This window comes from Orbicella faveolata, unplaced genomic scaffold, assembly GCF_042242905.1.
Source record: "Orbicella faveolata isolate gen_17 unplaced genomic scaffold, um_ofav_v1 contig_24, whole genome shotgun sequence".
Taxonomy (NCBI): Eukaryota; Metazoa; Cnidaria; class Anthozoa; order Scleractinia; family Merulinidae; genus Orbicella; species Orbicella faveolata.
In genome coordinates, this window is record NW_028301552.1 from 13,557,501 (window position 1) to 13,580,065 (window position 22,565).

At 38.5% G+C, this 22,565-nt stretch overlaps 3 protein-coding genes across 3 annotated transcripts; 1 reads left to right on the plus strand and 2 right to left on the minus strand.

Moving 5' to 3' along the window:
* Window positions 1-415: 415 nt before the first annotated feature.
* LOC110059312 (ciliary microtubule inner protein 1-like) lies at window positions 416-5,732 on the minus strand. The gene is made up of 4 exons (XM_020766010.2): window positions 4,377-5,732; window positions 2,833-4,208; window positions 2,101-2,182; window positions 416-770 (listed from the first exon to the last, which is right to left on the minus strand). The coding sequence occupies exons 2-4, from the start codon at window positions 2,889-2,891 to the stop codon at window positions 489-491; spliced, it is 423 nt and encodes a 140-aa protein (XP_020621669.2). The 5' UTR covers window positions 2,892-4,208; window positions 4,377-5,732; the 3' UTR covers window positions 416-488.
* Window positions 5,733-5,801: 69 nt separating this feature from the next.
* LOC110059326 (cytochrome c oxidase subunit 7A2-like, mitochondrial) lies at window positions 5,802-7,625 on the minus strand. The gene is made up of 3 exons (XM_020766022.2): window positions 7,499-7,625; window positions 7,260-7,370; window positions 5,802-6,291 (listed from the first exon to the last, which is right to left on the minus strand). The coding sequence occupies exons 1-3, from the start codon at window positions 7,568-7,570 to the stop codon at window positions 6,139-6,141; spliced, it is 336 nt and encodes a 111-aa protein (XP_020621681.2). The 5' UTR covers window positions 7,571-7,625; the 3' UTR covers window positions 5,802-6,138.
* A 2,326-nt stretch (window positions 7,626-9,951) lies between these two features.
* Window positions 9,952-22,452, plus strand: LOC110059175 (protein phosphatase 1 regulatory subunit 37-like). The gene is made up of 13 exons (XM_089292901.1): window positions 9,952-10,285; window positions 12,691-12,788; window positions 13,590-13,635; window positions 14,259-14,359; window positions 14,729-14,848; window positions 15,305-15,455; window positions 16,276-16,421; window positions 17,112-17,234; window positions 17,888-18,029; window positions 18,647-18,813; window positions 19,533-20,100; window positions 20,551-20,661; window positions 21,171-22,452. The coding sequence occupies exons 1-13, from the start codon at window positions 10,090-10,092 to the stop codon at window positions 21,281-21,283; spliced, it is 2,082 nt and encodes a 693-aa protein (XP_089149027.1). The 5' UTR covers window positions 9,952-10,089; the 3' UTR covers window positions 21,284-22,452.
* Window positions 22,453-22,565: the final 113 nt, after the last annotated feature.

The window sequence follows — 22,565 nt, forward strand, 5'->3', positions numbered from 1 at the left end:
GTCCCCGGCCAGGGCTCGAACTCGGACCGCTCGACCCGGAGACAAGCGCTTTAACCATGAGGCCACCACGCCTCCACAGAACAGGGAACTGTTTATATATGCTATTAAACTAGTTTGTTCGGTATTAGATTATTCGCTCTCGATTTCTATGCGTGATAGGCGACTCTGGCTGCGCCCTCGTCAACTATCACGCGACAGAAATCTCGAGCTCATAATCTAATTGCTAAATAGATCAAACACGGAAGACCGTGTTTTACCACATTACCAAGCACCGAGAAGAGAGTTGAAAATACGACGCATAGCGAAGTATTTTTGACTAATGTCGAGTCTTGACTTTTAGGTATATCGTCTTGATCTCAATCGAAACTAAAACTAAAGAGAAAGTCAGGTCTGTCAGTCAGTAAGCAGACAAAGATTCAGATTTAAAGCGGTTTATTCTTCGTTTCGCTCGTACATTTTAAACACATCTATCTCGTTTCGTTTTTTGCTTAAACACCTTCGCGCGGCCATTTGAATAATTTCACTATGTCCTGTTTTCCACGGGCGTTGCGTTCAACTTCTTTTCTTTGCAGGACCTCGCTTTTCCATCCAATCATTTGTGAAGAAGTCTCTGGAAAAGACATCTTATCGGTGCTGGCTACGTCAGACGAGGTCTGGGGCTCAGTCGCAGAGTTTTCCTCACTGTCTCCAGTTATGGGCAAGCTGACTTGTTTTCGCCCTTCATCTATATCAAGTTTATCTTGACCAATCCTTAATGTCTCTAGCTGTAACTGCAAGTTTAAGTTGCAAAATATTAGGTACAATTTGAAGGTGCTCTTCAAAAATATTAATATGAAATTGTTGGTACTTTTATATCGTACAATGGACAAGAGTGGATCTGTGGCTTCCGGCTAGTACCCAGGCGCCCTCACGTAAGCAAAGTCAAAGCCTATATATGCACATGCAGGGCAGCCGATTCAGACTCATGAGACATATTCGCAGTCAAGTAAGTAACTTAGGCAGTTGCGAAATTAAAATGAAGTCTGAAGAAAAAGAACCTAATTGAACGGGATTCAAACCCATGACCTCTGCGATACCGGTGCAGTGCTTTACCAACTGAACTATCAAGCTAGCCTGGAGCTGGTCACGTTGTAACATACCCGTGAATAGTGTGTCAGCGAGAAGCGTAATGTAGTGTGAAACATTGTCAGGTAAAAGGTCTAAAAGTACTAGCAAACAGTTTGTGAAGGAATGATAAGTTTATGGAAGTAGGCTGCTTTGTGTTACTTTACCTTTCTCACCCACTCCCTCTATGCCCCTCATTCAATTCCAGTCCCACCCCATTCTCCGCCATATCCGTCAAAGCAATACACTAGTACATCTTTATTAGATAATGATGAATGGTTTGAGAGAGAGAGGGAATGCCGTAGATTCATAGCAGCTCTCTAAATGTATTGTGTAACTGATCATAAGACGAGAACTTTCTTATTATACGGCTTGATGACGGGACAGACACCTGCGCTGTTACTGGCTGCTCGTGTGAGCAAGCTCACCAGCACGAGCTTGGTTCTGAACACGATTTAGCAAGCTTGTTCGATCAAGATGCCTGGACATTGCCCTCCTTCCTTTCTTGTGTGTTTATGGACCGACACTGCGTCTTTGTGTGGGAGGCGGTGGCTTAATGAATACTGCGCTGGACGGGTACAGATCGAACACTGCGGACTCAAGCCCTCGTGCTCTTGGGAAAGACATTCGGCTTTCACAGTTTAGTAGAAATATTTTTGTGAGTGGAGTAGATATACTTTTCGTCGCTCCATGTTACGAAAACCGGAGGTAAGTGCCGGCGCGATGGGCAACTGTAGTCTCCGAACACTGACTGATTTCCGGCTTTTCGTTTAACTCCGCCGAAAAAAAAAAAAACTCAAAAAACAAAAACCGGAAATCCGTCTGTGTTCGTAGGCTAGGGCAACTGATGCTTGAACACGTCACAATCCATAAGAAAGCAAAAAAGGAAATTGGCTAATATCCGAGTCATGTTAACCTCACGCGTGGTCAATAACAGTTATTACAAAGGTCTGGTTATCCATCCAGATGACCTAAATACTGAGTAAAGCCCCTCACCTGCCGATATTCATTCGCTAGAAACCCCCACTTGTCTGGCCATCGTCTTTGAGAGAGGAGCTCCCTTTTTACATGATCTTTCCTGTTATCATAAGCGAAGTGTAAAAATGAGGATAGACACATTTGAAAAATTAGCAGCATCCATTCGCTCTTGTTTATTATATATACAGAAACACTGAAATCTGTACGAGTTTATCAAATCTATTTTTGGCAGATGTGGAACTGTAGAAACAGAGAGAAATCTGATTCCAAACATTATAGAATGCGAATGAAAATTATCAGTAAAATGTTTGGCTGGAGTCATCGTGTTGTATTCTAGGGCAATCACAGTGCCTCTCTCTGCTTGAGTGAAGGTTGGAGCTAACTTTGCGATGGTCTAGCATATCATCCAAAAAGAATAGAATACTCCGTCACTTTATGCGGCAGAAATTTACGAGATCAGCTGAACGACTTCCTAATGAAAGCTTAGCTCAATGCCAGCTAATAGGTTCAAATTAGTTCCAGAAAATTTTGGCAAGGCTGCTAACCGATAAAAAAGGATTACAAATCCAAAATCACCAGGAGAGTTGGAGACCGAAAGAGTCTTTCAAATGCAAAAGCGTCAAAGTGCTACTGTTAGTACTGACGCAGAATTACGATCCCGTAACTTATTATAAATCCACTTTAGCGATCATGTACTCCTAAAGATAAAGCCAGAGCGAAGAAACAAACAAAAAATTTAAATATCCTTACCATATTTCATCGTTGTGCACAAAATTGCATGCTTTTGCGTTACCCCTCACGCCAAACATCTTTCTCTTATGTTGTCTTCGGTAGAAGTTATTTTTCTATTATGGCGTCAAACGGCTTGAGCGCGGCCTCGCGCGCGCTGCCTCACGTGAATAGTTGAATACAAGCGAGGCACTATGGGACTGAACAAAATGAAGCAGGGAGGCGCGGGGAGAGGTGTTGTGAAGAAGCAGAGTGGTGATAGTCTTGGGGAAGACAACTAGAAATTAAGGAAGACCAAAGAGCATCCCTGTATTAGCCTGCGAACAGGCTCCCGGTTGGTTTTAGAGCGAGCTAGCCGAGTGTAGTATAGGGCGAGCGGGACGAGCCGAGAGCGGTCTGGTGACGAGGGAGTGCGCGTCCCCCGCGTCCCACTCGCTTCGCTCGCGGATTCACGCTCCGACTCCCACTCGCTTCTCTCACGGAATCACGCTTTCGCTCGCCGAATTTTTTTTCCGCCCTCGCTGGGAGCCTGTTCGCAGGCTTCCGTGTATCGGTTCGCAAGTAACTAAGATTTTATTTGCCTTGGATTTGCACTCGTTCTTGACCGAGTGTGATTGACGGGGTTTTTAGCATTAGGTTTTACATAAATATATTATAATTCTACTTATAATAAAGAGGGCCACAAGTTTATGAAGAGTTTTAGTTACTTTGATGTATTACTTCTGTAAATAAAGTTTTAACGTAAGATATGAAACATGAAAGACCGTGTTTGACCAAATTTCCATACTCCGAGAGGAGAGTTGAAAATATGGTGTGCGGCGGAGTATTTTTGACGAACTTCGAGGTGTTTAGAAATGTGGTCAAACACTTTCTTGAGTGTTAGATATATTTTCTAGATCGAAACTAAATTATAAGAAGAAAACGGAGAAAAAAAATCGCAAAAATCTGTGCTAATTAAGATCAGGTATCGAAACGCCGTCACGGTCATGATTTGCATTGATTAAACTTGAGTTTGAGAAGTTTCATTAAGTTACATTCGTATCAGCTCTTAACAATGTATCAAAACCGCCCATTAGCTTAAATTATCAATAATCTTTTCTTTGCGAGCAGTAATACTTAATTGAAGCCGGCTTTAATAATGCTTCAAATGTTCAATTTTAGTTAGGAGAATTTTCAGCTTTTCACACTGCACAAGAACTTCCCAAAAATAATAATACTAATGAGTTGCTCTGGACCTAAAAGCTAAGTAAATTCTCTACGTAGTGCTTATGTATTTTGAATCCCCAACTCTGATCAGGCGTAAACGTTTGTACATCAACGACACGCAGTTTACCTCGATCACTCCTCATCCGCTGCAGTTGCTGAGCTTTCTTTGTGCTTTTCTGATACGGTGTTCTCTGAAATGACAGATGAAATCTGATGTCTGTCGGAGTGCTGTGATTGTAATTTGCGAACTGCAAGATGTGAAATAAGTCTGATAGTCTTGTCCATGAGCGTATCATTTATATGAAAACCTCAGCCCACTGTAAACAAAAAGGACTAGCAAGTAAATATTTGTACAGTACCTGTAGAATGAAGATCTCGTCCTCTTCACTTCTCCTTGACTTCTGTGCCCAAGACGCGAGGTCTCTTGGGCTATTGATAAGCATCCTGTGAAAACATACCTCATTTGGTGACTTCTTTGTTTACCACAACAAGCAAAGTTGTTGATTTAATATTTTTTGTATTGACGCCTAGTCGACTGCTATTTTGTTAAGTAAAGCTCGTCGTAATGATCATCTTTACCAATGCAAAATAAACATTCCGATATTTTCAAACTTTGTCAAGAAAAATGGCTTGAGTAACTTGTTTTAGAGCTATAAACATGCTATTCCTGACAAAGCATTTCGGATACTTCAGATTTCACATTGACGCCTGTGCCGGCCGTAACCGGCCATTAAGAGCGTTGGCCTTTGTTCCACTTCTGACGTCATCACCTTTGACCAAAATTGGCATCACACTTAAATTTATTCAGGTTCTGTAGGAGGAAAAGATACTTCCAATGATACCCAGATTGGGTCAATCGAACCTGAAATATGCACAACATGTGAGTGAAAGACTCGGAGCAAAATTTCCCTTAACCAGTACTCTCGGCTACTCTGTGGTAAGAATGATGCTTTCTCGGGAATTCTTGAACTGGAAACAAGCCCAATAGTAGGTCAAATGCCTTTTTGGGTAGATTGGAGCTAATTTGGCTCACAACCAGGCTGGAAATGTACAAAATGTGCAAAAAAATGCATTTATTCTCAAAAATTGCTGGGTGTCAATGGGTTACCTAATATTGTAAAAAACAGCAAACAGCATTTGGTCACCTTTTCAATCATCCAAGGGTGCTTCCACTATGCCAAAGATACTGGAAATTTCGGTCGGAAATCAAATGGAAAGATCCATTTTGGTTTTATTCCGACCAGAATATTCAGGATCATCTCTGGAGGTGGTCCACTTATTCAGTCAGTCGGAATATTCCAACCGAAATTCACCATTCCATTTTTGACAAACCGGTTCATTGTGGGTTCCTTGAAAAACAGGATCATGGATCACCAGATCAAGGATCAAGGATTAACGATCAAGGATCAGTTATTCCACTAGTGCTTGTTGGATACAAGATGATTATGGCCAACTCTGCACTACGTTACACTCGCTATTGGCTTTCTACCATTTCATATCCAACGTGCGTGCATGGAATAATTGTTCAGTAGCCAGGGTCCCTGGCTTTAAGTCAGACTTTGTGTTTACATACAATCAACAGTGACCTTAAATGCATCAGCTATCCATTATTAAAATCCATCATACATTTTAACTCAAATGCATTGCATGACTGAATATGCCCCAGTTAAAACTGGCGAATATCAAAGTGATATTCCCAATTTTCAAAACTGCACGTGTTGCAAAAAAAGTTTGAAGGATAATAAATCATGTAAGTACTCTCAACTAATTATAAAACAAATGCGTGGGATCAAAGATGACAATTTATTGGAATAACTAATAAGGCAGAGTATATGCAATACAAAAGTACTTAATCATTAATAACATTTCTTGAAAACCCGAGGTTTTCTTACGTGGTCAAATATTTCCAAATAACAACAGTACATGCATTTGTATTCAACAATTTACTGGTATTATAAAAATCGCAATTCATTAGCTTTACAGACCCTGGTAGTACCATGACGACTAATATAAGGCACCAGTGTTATACAATGAAGCTTCCAGCAACTAACTTAGACTATTCAAAGCAAATATGACAGTTCTTCCAAAACTGATGAAAAGAAGAACACAGAATCCCCTTCACTATGATTTCTCCTGTTTTTTCATTTTCCCAGTTGCCATCATGTAGATGGTGTAGGTGACATAGCCTAGTCCCACTAAACCAGTGCCCATAAGGCCCCTGTATATGATCACATCTCTGGAGCCCTTCAGTAGGTATACTGGGGCTTTAGATTTCTGTCAAAACAAAACAACTTTGTGAGGTGAATGAAATCTTAAGACCTTGGTCAAATGTTTTGAACATTTAAATCCATAAAATCCGACATTGCATTCCACCTGAAAGACTACATAAAAATGTGCATTCAAAGAAACTAGCAATAAAATAACTATATAACACAATCTTATCATGCACAATCCAAAAACAGAAATGCATGTAAAAGATTAAACAATAAGTTTGTCAGCTACGCAAGAGCCAGGCAAAAATTGCACCTGGACATGCAGCATATTCATCACAGCTGATGTACAAAATAAGCCATTTATAGCCAGATTTCCCCATCTGACATGAACATACTGTACTGTATAAAATTAATATTCAAATGTAATGAAAGTGCTACAGCTGTAAGTAGTGAGGGGATGAGATGTCAAAAGTGAAAGAATGAAAATAAAACACATATACACTGAAAAAATAAAACCCTTTACATTTGTGCAGGACTCCTAACATTTGAAGCAGGGAGACTTTCATTGCAAGGCCTTATACAAATTAAAAATTGATTGATACTTAAGCATACATCACTGAATAATGATGCATGCTGGAAGTTTAGAAAGCACACAGTGTACGAGTTGCTTGAGGTGCACAGTTTTGATTTAAATTGATATACGATCACTTTCTTCTGATTGCAAAAGTAAAAAAAGATGTGTGGATACCGCAAAGGTGAAGTTGTACATGTACATGAACTGTACGTAGTTAACTGCATGGAACACAAATTGATATGCTTATTTGTTGTACATATTTGCAGTTAACTGGGTCACAAATTGACATTAGCTTATTTGCCTTCCGTGTACGTAATTAACTGGGCCACAAATTAAATTGATATTAGCTTAATTGTTGTACATGTATGAACTGATAAGCTTATACATGTAGCTTAGAGCAGCGGACACACGGTTATGTAGTCTAGAATGGTCTCAATGCAGGGCTATTCATTTACCTTGAAAGTTTCCTGCCAGTATCGAACTGTGTTTGGAGACGTATCCGCAGCAGATGAAGACATTGGCACTTCAATAACTGGTCCTTTGACCTCTCTTAAGCCTCCAAGTCCCTGGTGAAAATATATATCTACATGTTCAAAGCTTCATGTCTGTTAATATCAATTTAGTGATCTCAGACTAATAAATACATTAAAACTATGTAAACAATATGAAAAAAATTACTTTTTTAGTAGCCTACCTGAGGTTGATAAGCAGCACTAACTTCAGTGGGCACGATTCTGCCCGCAAAAGAACCCTGTTTGTAGAACATCAGCAAAATGCAAGATGGCGTCCAAGGGAACTAATTGTGCAAAGAGGTATGGGTAAACACATTGCCAGTCCATGTAACGGACGTGAAAATTCTCCATAAACAGTGCAGAGTGAAATATATCAAGTCTGACAGTTATGTCATCTTCTCTTGATAGTTTTCTACTTTGGTATTTTTGTTCTCTTTTTTTTATTTTTTTTATTTTCAGTTTCTTTAAAATTCGACTTTCTGTACTCTTATGTATACATGCCTATGTTAGCTTATAAACGTTTAGAAAATAACCCAAATTGCAAAGAAAATGTGGGTGCTTATTGGTTAGAAAAGGCATTTCTATTTAACAGTAGGCCTAATCACGGTTTTCGACGCCATCTTGACGGGCAGGCAAAGCGGTCAGAAATTAGAGTGTTTGTATGGGAATCCGATGGCCGTAACTTTTTCAAAAATTGAATTTTACACAATTTGTTAATCGCATCGTTAAAATGTCAGGTAGAAGATGGTATTCAGCAAGTTTAAAGGATGTAGCTTGGCTAGATCAAGACGCTCAGACAATTTTTCTAATTTTCCACTCATTTGTCGGTAAATTTGGCTGGGTGGATCAGACGCGGTTCGCGGGAAAAAAAAATAGACAAATAAAAGTTAACTGAGCGTCTTCTAGCCCAGCTACGTCGATCTTTGAATTTAATGAATACAATCTGCTACCCTGAGTGGGGTAAAGTTTCGATTCTTAAGTTGAACAAAATTCAAGTTACAAACGCTGTAATTTCTGACCGCTTTGCGAGGGGGGCGTTGAAATTTTCGATTTTGTGGTTTTGGCTATATTTTTAGATCTTTTTTTTTTTGTTTTTAGGTGACAAAAGGCTTCGGGTTTTAGGTTTTGGTGTTCATTGCGGTTTGCTGATTTTCGATTTTAAGCATTTGGTTTTCCGTTTTTCCTATTTGTGTTCCGGTTTCTCTTCGATCTGAGCGGCAATTTTATGCGCCTCAACTGATCTCGAATAGCCGCGAAATGCTAGTTATTGCATGAGAGGAATGCATATCCACTTGTCACCATTGTATCAGACCAGATGGATTAGAGTTTTAATGATTGGGATGTGAATTTTTTTTATTTTTTATTTTGACGATTTGTATACCGTTTCGGTTTTGATCGAATTTTTTTTCGCAGTTTGCGGATTCGGATGATTTTTTCTAAGGTTTTGCGGCTTCTAATAGACCCTAATGCCTCCCTCCTTGCCTGACTGGCACTGGGATGGCGTCGAAAAGTGTGATTAGACCTATTAGATCATGGGCTCGAGATTTCCATCGAGTGATTGCGCCCTCGTCAGCTATCATGCATAGGAATGTCAGAGCGAATAATCTAATTCTTTTAGTATAAATCTCCTAGTCGTTCATAGCTTTATCTAAATCGTCTTTACAGACACTTCGAGAACGCTAAGAAGTAGGAGCCATTTTGTTAACAACCGCACACTAGCGAGTAGCGTAGCCAAACGGCATTCGTGATAGAACGCTACTAGATTTATACTAAAAGACAGAAACACGGAAAAGATATCAAGTACAATAGGAGAGGAGGATCTTTCCCGCAATTGGCCGGAAAAGATCTTATTCCAGTTAAGGCGGGGGTCTACCTAAATCTAAGTGAAAGTTAAGGAAGTTTAAAGAGGGATTAAAAAGAAAAAAAAAAGTTTTGGAACACCACCAGACAGTTGAACGCCCCCGAAAGGGCACCCCAGGTTGGTGGACAACTGTCTGGTGTACGTCTACCAATTTTTAACTTGAAATTCTATTTTAAAAACAACATCAAATCTTCAAATTTTCCTATTTTCATAAGTTTTGCTAATCCTTTGAGAAAAACTATTTATTCCCAAATATACCAAAAAATCGCCAAAAATTTACAAAACAGCCCAAAACGTAGATATGCGGGATGAGGTAAGAGATTTTTGATTGCTTGAAACGTAAACGAGATATTTACGTTAAAAACATAACACCCAGCCAAAATACGGCATTCATGTTAACCCTAGCCTTAATTATTTTCATCTTAATTCTACTGAAACCTATCATTTATTCTCGTGTGGTGGAAAAATAATGGCCTGGGGCTGTACGATTCTTATAGCTAGTATTCCTTAGCATCGAAATAATATGATAGGAGCATACCCCGGCAGATCGGAAGCAAATGCATGCACGCTAGCCCTTGAGGTGACTACACTTATATTTATAGGGTGGGAGGTCAATTAAATTTAAGTTAGGAATTGCCAAAATCAATTCACAAAGAAAACGAGCATGATTATATTGCTGCATTCTGGAATGAGGTTACTTCACGGGTTATCACGCTTCACGGACACGTTTCGGCGGTCGGCGAAAAAGCGCTAAGCGCGAATGATTCGTACCCAATTCCCCACGGCGTGGGTGTTTTTCAACATGGCTCCTTCGAGAAGTTGAATCTCAGTGCTGGAAAACAGGAAGTCTGCTTGCCTTTACTATATCTCTATTCAGTAATAATGGATTCAATTTTAAAGCCATGAATAATTATGGAACAGGGCGAGGATGTTCTGGCATCGGAAGAAGGGACATTAGGTGGCTCGCACGGTCGAGAAGGAGGCGTACGTGAAGCTGCCTGTCGGAATCACCGAAGTGGTCGGGCGAAGAAGTTATCGAGAAAGGTTTCTTTTCCAGACGATGCCCTTCTTGTCCGGGCTCTAGATCCAGTTGATCCTTGGGAAAATGGTAAGTTCTTGGTGTTCAATAATTGCGATATTCTTACGAATGTTAATACAGGAAAAATATAAGCTTTAAGCTTATAAAAATTGCTTTGTTCAAAGGGCTTTTACCCTCTCGATTGACAGTGCGAAACGTAAATATTGGTCTTCGTGCTTTGTACCTGTTAGCGTCATTTAGCGCGATTTAATCTCTCCTCTCGAGATGTGTGAAAACATATTCTAGGTATTTCTGCAAGCGATAACTGTCCAAAGGTGAGTGTTTTAATTTTCTCCATTGTATATTACTTGTACATATGGATCCAGCACCCGGCGCGGTTAAAAAATTTTTAGCCACCAATGGTGGGCTGTAAATGAAAACAAATTTCTTGCTGTTTGAAGCTCCTTATAAAATTCAACTCAAGGTTCATATACCTAATGGTAAAGCCACTAAATTTTCGAGACTTCTTTGCGAAATCGTAGATGGTAGTAGGGAAAAAAGAAAACAAACGTGATATCTTAATGGAAAATTTCCGGTGGTGCATTTTATTTAAGCGTTTAAAATGTTGTTTTCACTAGCAGAGGTAAGCTTAATATTTAAGTTTATTATTTGTAAATCATATTGGAAGAATGATTAAAGATCGTTATAACGTTGCACTTCGACCTTGGTTTTAGATAAAATTGTGAAAAAGCCCTTCCAAGATCGAGGAATGGTGATACAAAAAATATAGTTCTGAGATGTATCAAATTATGACCTTGACCTAAAGTTATGGAAATTCAAAACTTCACTTTCGATATTATCGTACTTTCTGTTTTGAAGTGATCAAGAAAATGACAGACCACTTACAGAGTTGTCGAATAAATAGCAAAAAAAAGGCAGAAAGTGCAATCACTGTCATATGACATTGTTGCATAATTATAACATCTTTTAATTTAACAAAACATGATTGAAAACATCCTTTGAATTTACCCTTTTTGTAAAAGGATTTTCTTGATTGTGAAAAAGTGAAGTATATTAGTTTGTTTGACTTATTCAAGGATCTTGCCGACTGCTTCTCAATCAATTATGGCAGTCCTTTATCGTCCCCAAATAAATACAATAACCTGTAATTATTATCAAAATGACCTCTTCTGAAACTCACCTTAAGTAACTCTACATACAATTCTGTTGCTGCAAGATAAAAGTACTTGAAAGAATTAAAAATAACCAGGTGTTTCAAGTAGCAAAATTTTGCTATATTTTATAATTTTTCTGCCTCAATTGTAGCAGGTTGGTGAGTTTTTTGTCTTATCTCAGTTGATTAATAGTTTTGCATATCAGATGTAACTTAAAGCAATTATGCAATGATTAAAAGTTCAACCCCACTATCACAGTGAAGAGGCTTTAAGCCAAGTTTACTGCAAGCTTATCATTATTTGTATATTTATAATTTTGTTTATTGCTTCATGAAGTCACTGGGATAATTTCCAATTTTATCAATAACAAGCATGTGAGCTGACTTCCCACAATAAACAAACCTTGCAAATGGAAATGGCTGATGCTTTTAAGGTTCCTTGGACACATTCATCACGTTTGGTCATCCCAATGAAATTTTTCACTCCCTGCTTCCATTATTAACTGTAATCCATTTTTTTTTAAAAGTCTGACATGGGAACAAACAAAAAGTACTAATTCAACACCTGTTCATTTTTTTTGTGCATTTGTAAGTTTCTCTCTAAGTTCATTTCGTTAGGTACACTTTACAGAGACTCTGACAGCTCTGGCTAATAAATAACCCTCATGAACAAGTTTGAATGTGTAACTCTACATTGCTACAGTGAAATGGAAGCTATTTCATTAATGTTTCCACCCTTTGAGGTATAATTACACTGGTTACTTTCAACTGGTTTCTTTTTTTTGCTTGATGTGTCACATGATTGTGTGCTGCATGCCTAAAGTGAGATTCCGGTGGGAAAAAAACATTTTTCTTATGCTTGATGGGCTTAAAATTTATTGAATGATGTGTCACCTCATGAAAAAGACGACTTGATTTTGTGCATGGAAAAAGACCCTAAGTGACATCTGATGGACTGTGCAATATTCTCCAAGCAAATTGTTTTTTGCTTCCTTCTACGAAAAAAGGAGAACTTGACATGAGATCAAGAGTTGCTAAGGGCTTTTATTCACTCACCCCTTCTCTTTATCTTTGCCAATTTCAGTAAACTAGAATTTCCAGATGGGTGGGAGAATGTTTTTTATAATAAAACCAAAATCTTCTGGGGTGTGGATAATTTATTTTCTGGAGCAATAAAGTCATTTTTCTTGGTGTCTTTTCTGTTACTGGGGTTGTCAACAAGTTATCTACACGAAAGCTTAATCAGACAAGTACAATGCACATTCGGTATGTCACATAAGGCTTAGTATATCTAATGTTCCAGAGTTTGTGTTTATTTTAGCTGGTCATCATAGCAGCAAAGAGGTGATTGATGCCTACAGGAACACATGCACCAGATTAAAGATCAAGCCATGTGAAAAACTCATAAAACAGCTTGAGGTAATCATGCTCCATTTCTGCACCATTTTGTAAATTATCCATACACTGTATAATTTTTTTCACCTCTTTTTTGGGGGGTCTGCACCTTATTAAATGCTCTTGTCCCTGGAGTCTTTTTTCCCCTTGGCCGGCAGTTAGGAAGAGAGCAACCAAGGGGAATTGGGACTGGAGGTCAATTTTGCAGGCCCACCTGCCAAAAATGTGGCCCCATTCAGCTACTTGGTGATTTACTTCCAGTCATATTTATAATTGAGAAATAGGAATGTTTCTATCAAGTTATAGAAACATGTGAGTAGAAGCTTGGGAGAACAAGATATGCTGTGGGAACACAAGCTGATAGGTGAGTGTTCCCACGGCTTTTTCAAGTTGTCCTGAGCAAATTTCCTCTAGTGTTTCTACATGTATCACTCAATAGGAGCACGGAGAACATGTTTTTTTTTTTCTCTTAGAAAATTCTGCAAACAAAACAAGGAAAAAACTTATGTACATTGATCATCAAAATGTAAATTCTCTCTGCTAGCACCATCATTATGTCAACAGCTCGAGCTAGTTCTGTGCTTTTATTGAGCTTAAATATAGAAATGCCATTTTAAACCAATCGGTGCACTCACATATTTTCTTTGGGCTATTTTGTAATATTGTTTAAAAACTGATTAAAACTGATCATGCTATAGAACTCTCAAGAGTTGCCTATTTCCTGAAAGCTACTTGTAAGGTGTTAAGACTTGTGATACTAGAGTGTATTAAACTAATTTTTTTAAAATTATATTAACTGTTGGAAATTTGCTATATTTTTGTCAGGCATGTGAGAGTTTTCAGGACAGAATCGATGTTATAGATTTAAGAGGTAAGAGAGGGGTTGCTTTTGGATGATAGTGGAAAATGTCAGTTGTATATAAATCTCTGTCTTTATATATTTCAAAGGGGGATCTTGGGTGACTCTTATAACTCAGTGAGCTGGCTTCATGTGCATATCAGGCTTGGAACTATAATAATTTTATTTATCTATTTATTTTTTTTAAACATTATAAGTTGCTTTTGAACCGTAATTAAAATGCACTTCTACTAACACTGTATTGACAATCACTCCATTGTGAGATGTATACCATGGCAAAAGGTTTCATATTATTGTTAGACATATGTATTTAGGATAGAATCAGTATAGGTGCTAATATTACACAACATTCTGTTTATCAGCAGAAGGGGCTTATCACCAGTAATCTATGATATTACATTGTAATTTATATATATTTACATGTATATGAAGTTTATTATCAAAGTTATTACATTGCCATTATTGAGGTAATGACAGTTGTGGCAGAACACCAGAGACAAGAATGTACATGCATACACATGCATGTTGTTATTAATTGTAAGCCATGATGAAGTATGAAAATGAGTAGTATGTAGAGTTAACTGTAGACTGTCAAGTGATAATATGTTAACAACTGCTTCGTACTTTTATTTCAGGTGTTAAACTTGACTTACGAAACTGTGAAGCCCTTGAGGAAGTATTCAGAAGAGTTAGAACCAAGACATTAGATCTTGAAAATACAGGACTTGAAGATGATGTGAGTACATGTCAGAACATTAATCTTGTCATATGTACATGACACTGTATGATTTATAGTTCGTCTGCTTAACTGCAAAATTCCTGTTAATTCCGTACTGAAGTTTTACTAACATTACAGTATTACATATACATTTTCTGTCAGTAGCAAAGATGTAAATGTGAGATGTGAAAGGCTACGAAAGGGTAGAATATTGATTTCATAATAAAACATTTTTAGTAAGGATGGAGTCATCAAAACTTTTTTTAATTAGTGTTTTGATTTGAATATTTTTGTTATAATGTGTTTTTTACCTTTTACATGTAGATATGCCATAAATTTCACAACCTCACTGTTGACTTGTTGTTGACTCAAATTGTTTTTTTTAAGGGTGCTGTTTCATTGCTGGAAATGATAGAGTTCTACAAGTCGACATGTAAACTTAACTTGGCCTACAATAGCAAGATAAAGATAAGAGGATGGCAGGCTCTTAGTAGGACTTTAAAGAAGGTAACAAAGATCACCACTGCTACTCACATAGCTTCTTTGTTGTTCATGTGTGCAGGGTTTGTATGGGTCCTGGAAAACCTGGAAAGTCCTGGAATTTTATTATAATGGCACTTTCCAGGACTTGAAAGTCCTGGAAAAGGGCTTCTGGTCCTGGAAAGTTCTGGAAATCTGTTAAACTCAAGTAAAAAATACGAGACAGCAAATAGCAGACAGTAAGAAAAATAAATAAAGAAAAATATAGCAGACAGTAAGAAAAATTTAATAACACTGTGATCATGGGAGTGAAAGGGTTAAACTGAATTTTAGAGTCCTGGAAAAATCAATCTGAGTCCTGGAAAAGTCATGGAAAAATCCTGGGAAAATCCTGGAAATTTGTTTCTGAAGAAAGGGTACGAGCCCTGTGTGTGGAATTTTGTTAGTGTGTAACTTGAAGGTGACCTTTCCTATTCTTTTCAGACTCCATGTCTTCAATACTTGGACATACGTAACACAGTGTGGACAGAGCAAGCTCTTCCACTGCTGGGACGATCCATAAGGCTGGACTGCTGTCTCACTGTGTTGCACATGGAGTGTGCCAACCTTTCTGGGAGACCACTGTTCCTGCTGGGTATGTCAAATACCTGTAATTTAGTTCATGTCATGGATGGAGTTAGCACCTATAGCTATAAGTCCTTAACAGAGCTAAGTTGTGGGTGTTTCTCCTCCTAACAAATAGATTATGAGCTCTGTATTTCTATCACAAGAAAGTTGACTTGGGCTGTGCCCTCCTCAAAATCAAGAGTGAATATCCTCTTCACAGACACTATGCTACTCACTATCTATCACAACTTACTAGCCCAGTGGCTAGTGATAACTTCTAAGATGTTACTAGCCAAAACCCTTTGTTACTAGCCAAGTGTTGTGGTTGGCTACCTTATTACATGAAATTTTTGCGACACATTTATTTCGCAATTTGGGGGGTGGACATATCTCGCGACACTTAAATTCGGCGATTTTGCTAAAATGTTGTATTTTGAATCACTTAAACTTCGCGTTTTTGAGTAACACAAAAATTATTTCCTTGGCAATGTTACTTAAACATGTCTTTGAATTTAGTAAACTGACTTTATCAAAGGTACAATTACATCAAAAGTAACAAAAACGCAATGGCAGTACTATATGTTAACAGTGACATAATGTGATATGTTCCTGACACTTACTTATTCGCGTCACTCCAATGTATCATTTGCGTGAGTTGTAAAACTTGACTTAAGACCAAAGCACAAATATCACGGTGATATCAACAAAGTAAAGTGTTATGTTGCGAGCCTTGTGTTAAAAGAATTAAATATCTCTCAATTTGCTGCTGCAATAAAATAGTTGAGAATTAATAACAGCGACTACATCTTTGACTTTTCTCTCTCATTTCACTTATTAAACTTATACAGCAAGTGCAGTGAAGTTCAACCGGAATCTCAAAGACTTGTTCCTTGGGGATAACAAGCTATCATCATGTGATGGACAGTCGTTAGGTGCCATGCTGAAGGGCAATGAACATCTTCAGTTGTTAGATTTAAGAAATAACCCTTTGCAGGTAAACCTGTTTGTAAAATAATTTAACTCAGATAAGCGTACTTTACAATAATTATTATGCAACCATCTTCTAATATGTTTACCTGGTGTACCAAGTTTAGTGTAGTTTTAAGTCAAGAATGATTTGTTTTCAATTTTTCAAATAGGCCACATTCCATATATCAATATTCTAACAACAATTCAAGGCTTTCGGGTCAAAATTGCAAGGTTTTCAAGTTTCCTTCATCTTCCAATTCCCAAAAGAGACTTGGATACAAAGAAACACCACCAAACATAGACATCTGTCCTGAAAGCCTTGGAGCCATTTTAAAATATTGATCTATCGAACTTGGCCTATTGGTACAGTTCCATAAAGCCACTGGAGCAGAACAAACCAAGTTCACTGTTTGTAGTTTCATGTTTGGTTAAAAAATATAAATGTAAACAAATTTAAGTGCCCTCTCTTCAGTAAGTGAACTCCCAAACTTTCACCCTGAGTGCTAAATAGATCTTTTTTATGGTTGGCAGCGAAATTGCTCTCATTTAAGCAGTTCTGATCAAAACAACTGACAGGCCATGTTAACTGGGTTTCTGCAGTGCTCAACACATTGGCTTCACTTACAACACCTTACAGCCGGATTCTTCTGTACAAATGTACCTGCAGTTCTGAAAGCCATTTTTTTTTAAATCTCTGATGAAGCATTTTTTGTAGGACATGGGTATAGGTCATATATGTGAAGGGCTTGCTGAACAGCAGAATGGTGGACTACAGACACTGGTACTGTGGAACACTCAACTTACGAGCCATGGAGTTGGTTATCTGGCTAATGCACTGGTAAGTTGGTTGCTTTTTTTAGGTATCAGTAACCCATATTGGTTTCTGTACACTACTGAACATTTGGTTTTAAACTTTACAGTCTTGTAGTTAATCACATTATATTTCTTGTAATGATCTTATTTCTGCTAGCAGTGCTGTTTTATGTTTCAAAGTTTTCCTATGTTCCTTGGTTTACATGTGTATTAATTCTTTATTGAGCTTATTGATATAATTAATAATTACTAGGTTATTAATTTTACAATGTGCTGATCCAGATAATATCCCTACCCCCTCCCCCCCCCCCCCCCCTCTCCCCGACTAAAGGGATTGGAATTTCCTGGGGTTGGGGTGTGTGAGACCTAAGAATTTAAAGAAATGTATTAAACTTAATTGGAATTGCGAGATGGGTGAGGGGTCGATCACCCCTTCCGTGGGGGAGGTAAGGATATTTTCTCGAACTACGCAATCTTGAAATGGCGTATAAACTGATTCAATCTGTTGTGAAATTAAAGTGCAACCTGGAAAGCTAAATTAACCAGCTAGATGTTTTTCTTGTTAGCTTCCCAAACAGTTTAAGTTCTAGATAGGCAGCAGGTGAATAAAAAGAAAACAAAGAAGGGGAAATTTAATACAACATGTAATATGTAGCCGTGTTTAATGTATCTTTGTAGATGTGTACCAGATCTCTACAAACTCTTAATCTTGGACACAATCGGCTGACTAATGAGGGAATACACACATTGAAAGAAGGACTCCTGAGAAACCACTCGCTACAAAGACTTGGTCTTTTAAATACAAGAATATCAAGTGAAGGTACAGGAAAAATAGCCACTGACCCCTAACCCTAACCTTAACCCTAAAGGGCAACTCCCATAGGCAATACCTCTCATAAATAGTCAGTTACCTTCATGGTTCAAACTAAATGTAAAAACTACATTTGGACCCCTTTTTAGGTCCCAAAGGGTATCCACTTAGGGAAGGTTTTATAGTACACATCTACAGTGTATCATTTTGCTTCTTTGATTTGTATTTTTTATTATATGATTATCGTTAAGTGTCCCCAGCTAGTAGAGGGTTTTTTCCCCTCTGCTAGCTGAGATTGACATGTCAATAAAGTTTTGATTGATGTGATTGATTGATGATCCACCGAGTTCTTCTAAGGCTTGTTTTAAATCTGCTACAGAAGAACCTTTGGCATCTGTAAAAGAAAGTTGATTATCTTTTGGAAGTGTGATCTGTTGTTAAATTTTACGTTGCCGTATTTTCATTGTATATTTTAGTACTTATTACTGTTTTGTTTTTAAGCTCGTAAGGACATAATAAGAGCACGCAAACGAGTGTGGATAAAACTTGTCGAGTTATTTATGACGTAGTGCACAGTGATATTTTTGTGGGTATTTTTGACGTATTTTTCTGTGTTTCCGTTGTAGGAATGATAGCCCTCGCTGAAGTAATAGCAGAAAGCAAGACCCTACTGAGAATGGACATCCGTGAAAATGAACCTTATGTAGGTGGACTGATGGCTCTCTCTCTATCACTGAAGGTCAATGAGTCCCTTGTGCGGATAGACCTGGATAAGGAGCTCAAAAAAGAGCCGGTAAGACTCTATCATTGTCTAAATTCTCCTTAAAATACCGATACATTGTCAAGCAGACAAGTAAGGAGAATGAAGAAATTCATCAACCACAGTGTTGGGCATGTGGCTTTGATGTAGCACCAAATTCTCTTTACTATTATGAAAACAAGGACATTATTTCTCGAACGTGACGGTGTTGAATGTACTTACAACGAAAAAGACTTTATACTGCCGCCAGCCTCACCTAGACTGCTAGACAGGTCATTTCCCCTTCAAGTATTGATAAGGATCTTAAGCAGACACTAGGACTCTTCGGTCTCGTCAGGCTCTTTGGGCTCGTCACGCACTCCTCACTCGTCCCCCACAGGAGCAGAGCGTGACGAGCCATGAGAACATCTACAAAGGGGTCTGGATATCGATTCACAATAGCCGTTTCTCCCCAATCCCTTTCGAACTGTTTCGGACGCGGTTCGTGCGATGAAATCATTCTAAGTAGGGACTGTATTGCAGTTAAAGCCTATCCAAAATCAAGGAGAGAGAAAGCCATGGGAAACGGGAATAGTCTTCCCCTCCCTCCCCCCGTTTCCTCGCCCTCTAGAGTTCATATGTGGTACGGAGGGGAAAGGAGGGTGAGTCGGCGGGTAAAATAGGCATCATAACTTAACACAAACTCAAGAATGCAAGTCATGTCTTACAGCTCTCGGCACAAATAATTCTCGCTCTATTTTTTTTTTAAACAGGGCATGGAAACAACCCAGAGAATACTTCTTGCCGATATCTACGGCTATTGCCAGAGAAACAAACTCTTAGCCAAGGAACGCGAAGAAAGAGAACTAGCTAACGAAAGTCAAACTGAGGAGGGAGGGATCAGTGAATCAGACAGTATCATTCAGGATGTCAAAGAGCACGTGCCTGTATTGGAGTCTCCACTTGAAAACGAGGCCACAACGGGCCCGCCGAAGTTGATTCAGTTGGAAAATCCTCCAGATATCACGGAAGAGCTTAAAGTATTGACAGCGGACTTTCCTGGCCTGTCGCGATTCAGGGTGACGGCCGTGTCAGACGAGGAACAACATCCAAACCAGGACTCGAACTCGAGTGAAGAAGATCTTGTGCCCCTTGTGGATTTGTCAAACTCGAACTGTTCGTCGGATTTAAACGATGCGAGCGTGAAGGTCGATTTGAGTGATCCGGTACAGGGGGTAACTCTTGTGGAATTAGACGACTCCAGTAATTCTGTAGTTCTGTTAAAGCCAGGCACAGCTCCATTAATCCCTTCGCCGGTACAAACTGATAGAAAAATAACAGGTATGAATTGAATTCTGGAATTAATCTTTATTACTGCTTAGCTTGAAATGCATGTGCAAAGTATCAAAACTTCAATTGGCTTTTTTCAGTGCTGATCTTGTGTCGATTATGAGGTCAAATCGCGCTGTAGTGACTTTTGAAATTATCCCAAGATCTTATCATTTGGATTCGTCAAATCTAATTGCAACCTTATATAAAATTTCTGCAAAACAGGAAAAGGAAACGAAAGGTCAGTTCGCGACAGCAAAGCATTTGTTTATAGGAAAGGTCGCTAAATTTGGATGAGCATTTGTTGAGCTTATGCTTGTTACGTTCGAAATAAACGCGGGCATTGTGTGCCCTCTCCATGTCTAAGAGTTAAGCAGGGAAATGAAGATGGGGTATAAAAGAGTTCGTCAGAAAGATTTTACTTATATTTATTTCCATGAATGTTTTTTTTTATTTCTTTAGATTCTTCACAGTCCGCAGGTGAATTTGAAAAGGAACTTGAGTTGTTGACCAGTTTAACTGTGAAGGAAGCCAATCACAATCCGCTCCTAAACAACGCCATGAACAATCAGGGTACGTGCCATTGTAGAAAAAAAAAATAATGCAAAAACGCGAAGTGTTTCCCATTCTTATAACCTAGCTACAAAGGACGAGCTCTCCCGACCGCAACAGGCGCTGTTGGTTCACCTGTTAATAAAAGGATCACAACCGCATCATTTTGCTACCAGGATGGCGTAGAGAGAACCTGATTCGTAGTTGAGGGTTCCGTCAGCCATTTGGTAGAGCAAAATGACGTGTTAATGTCGGTTTTCAGAGTACAAAACACGGTAGTGGATAAAGATGCAGCCACTCAGTCGTCACAACTGTATTTTAAGGCAAGGCTGACTAAGATAGAACGCGGCTTCCTTGTGACGTTCCTTAAAGACATGCAACGAGATGACTATGGACCCATTTGATTAGACGGGTTCGCGATGGACCAACTTTCGCATCTTGTATGCGGTAACTGGAAGTAACAACCGTACCGATGCTTATTCCGTGTTTTTCTTTCACATGATATATATTTTTTCTTTTATCACGTTCAGATTTCTGGAGCAACCAGATGGATGGCATCGTGAAAGGAGCAACAAACATCCCGGCCCCTCCCTCGACAGTGTCTCCAAATGGTGCTTGTAACACAGCAGACCTATTGGGTTAGAGCGACAGCGTGTTCAAAAACACAGTTCATATGGGGATTCGCAATTGTACTAATTGGAATGGTTCATTCGCAGTTTTAAGTAGAATGGCCAGCAGTCTTTATTATGATATTTGAAAAACAGGCGCATATCATTGTTGCCTGGATATGAACTTTTACCAAATTTATTTTATAAATCAATACAAGGAAATATTCTAAATGGGCGAGATTTTCCTCGGTTTACTTTACTAAGAAATTATTTTGATCCAACGGGAAGATTTTAATTTTAATTTTGCAACGAGATTGTAATTCGCAGTGCCAAATCCTTGCCCTCGTTTTATGTGGTTGCGTGACATGGAGTCACGCAACCCGTGACAACAGTGGTCAGTTTGGTAAACCTTGCTGGCGAAGTAAGGTTGAAATAATTTTTTGTATGCTTCCTGTTTTATATGCAGTATCAGATTGCCAACCCTTTTAATCGCCAAGAACGATTAAAGTCGTAATTCTTCTTTAGTACAAACTAAAAGAGAGCTTAATACGTGGTGGATGTCTCATTTTATACTGTCCTGATGTTCCTTAGTCTTAGCCTTGCACGAACTGTGCTCCATTTTGGTGAATTCTAACACCTTTGGAGTTGTATGTTTTCTACCTTAGTAATCGACTCGTTTAGGTGTATGTGTTTCTTCAGTTTTAAAGGTTGTGTATTGGAAAAATGATTTTATATCGATATCTTGACATAGTTCCCTTGTAAGCAGACACGATTTGATGAGAATGAAAATCACTATTAATTGAATGTCTTGATCTTCCACCGAATTCTCAATACTGTCATCTAGCAATTAATAGGCAATTATTAAGGAGAATTCAGATTTGGAACTTAAAGTAAAGCGGCTCAGTGCCAGTGTATATATACACAAATTGTTATTATCTTATTGTAAATCTTGGTATTACCGTCAATCAACGGAGATCTTAGTAAATATTAATGCTAGAAGAGGTTTCTTTTCAAACATTTGTAAGTACGAATGCAGGTCATACATTTATTTGTATTAATATTAATTCGCTATTAGTAGATTACTCTCGATTTCACTTAGTAAAAAATGGATGCTCACTAATCCAAAGACAGCTTTTCTCGAAACACTTTTGTTAAGAAACATCATGTCAATTTGTTTTAGTGAAAATAAACGAGTGGAACCACATTGTTGTTGTAGTCTCTTTCCTGTGCTCTTCCGTCCAAATGAAGTCTACGGAGGTCATTTTAGTCTCCGTGACAGTCTCCCCGTCTTCTTCAACCTCGATCCCAGGCTCTCTC

What these genes read in the sequence shown, in the direction of transcription:
- LOC110059312 (XM_020766010.2), bottom strand. Translation starts at nt 2,891, where the DNA reads ATGTTTGGCGTGAGGGGTAACGCAAAAGCATGCAATTTTGTGCACAAC. An exon ending in GTGCACAACGATGAAATATG is followed by an intron (nt 2,183 to 2,832) that starts GTAAGGATATTT and finishes TTATGATAACAG; the next exon opens with GAAAGATCATGTAAAAAGGG. An exon ending in TAGCGAATGAATATCGGCAG is followed by an intron (nt 771 to 2,100) that starts GTGAGGGGCTTT and finishes TTAAACTTGCAG; the next exon opens with TTACAGCTAGAGACATTAAG.
- LOC110059175 (XM_089292901.1), top strand. Translation starts at nt 10,090, where the DNA reads ATGGAACAGGGCGAGGATGTTCTGGCATCGGAAGAAGGGACATTAGGT. An exon ending in AACTCATAAAACAGCTTGAG is followed by an intron (nt 12,789 to 13,589) that starts GTAATCATGCTC and finishes TATTTTTGTCAG; the next exon opens with GCATGTGAGAGTTTTCAGGA. An exon ending in CAACGCCATGAACAATCAGG is followed by an intron (nt 20,662 to 21,170) that starts GTACGTGCCATT and finishes TATCACGTTCAG; the next exon opens with ATTTCTGGAGCAACCAGATG.
- LOC110059326 (XM_020766022.2), bottom strand. Translation starts at nt 7,570, where the DNA reads ATGTTCTACAAACAGGGTTCTTTTGCGGGCAGAATCGTGCCCACTGAA. An exon ending in GTGCTGCTTATCAACCTCAG is followed by an intron (nt 7,371 to 7,498) that starts GTAGGCTACTAA and finishes TATTTTCACCAG; the next exon opens with GGACTTGGAGGCTTAAGAGA. An exon ending in ACTGGCAGGAAACTTTCAAG is followed by an intron (nt 6,292 to 7,259) that starts GTAAATGAATAG and finishes TTGTTTTGACAG; the next exon opens with AAATCTAAAGCCCCAGTATA.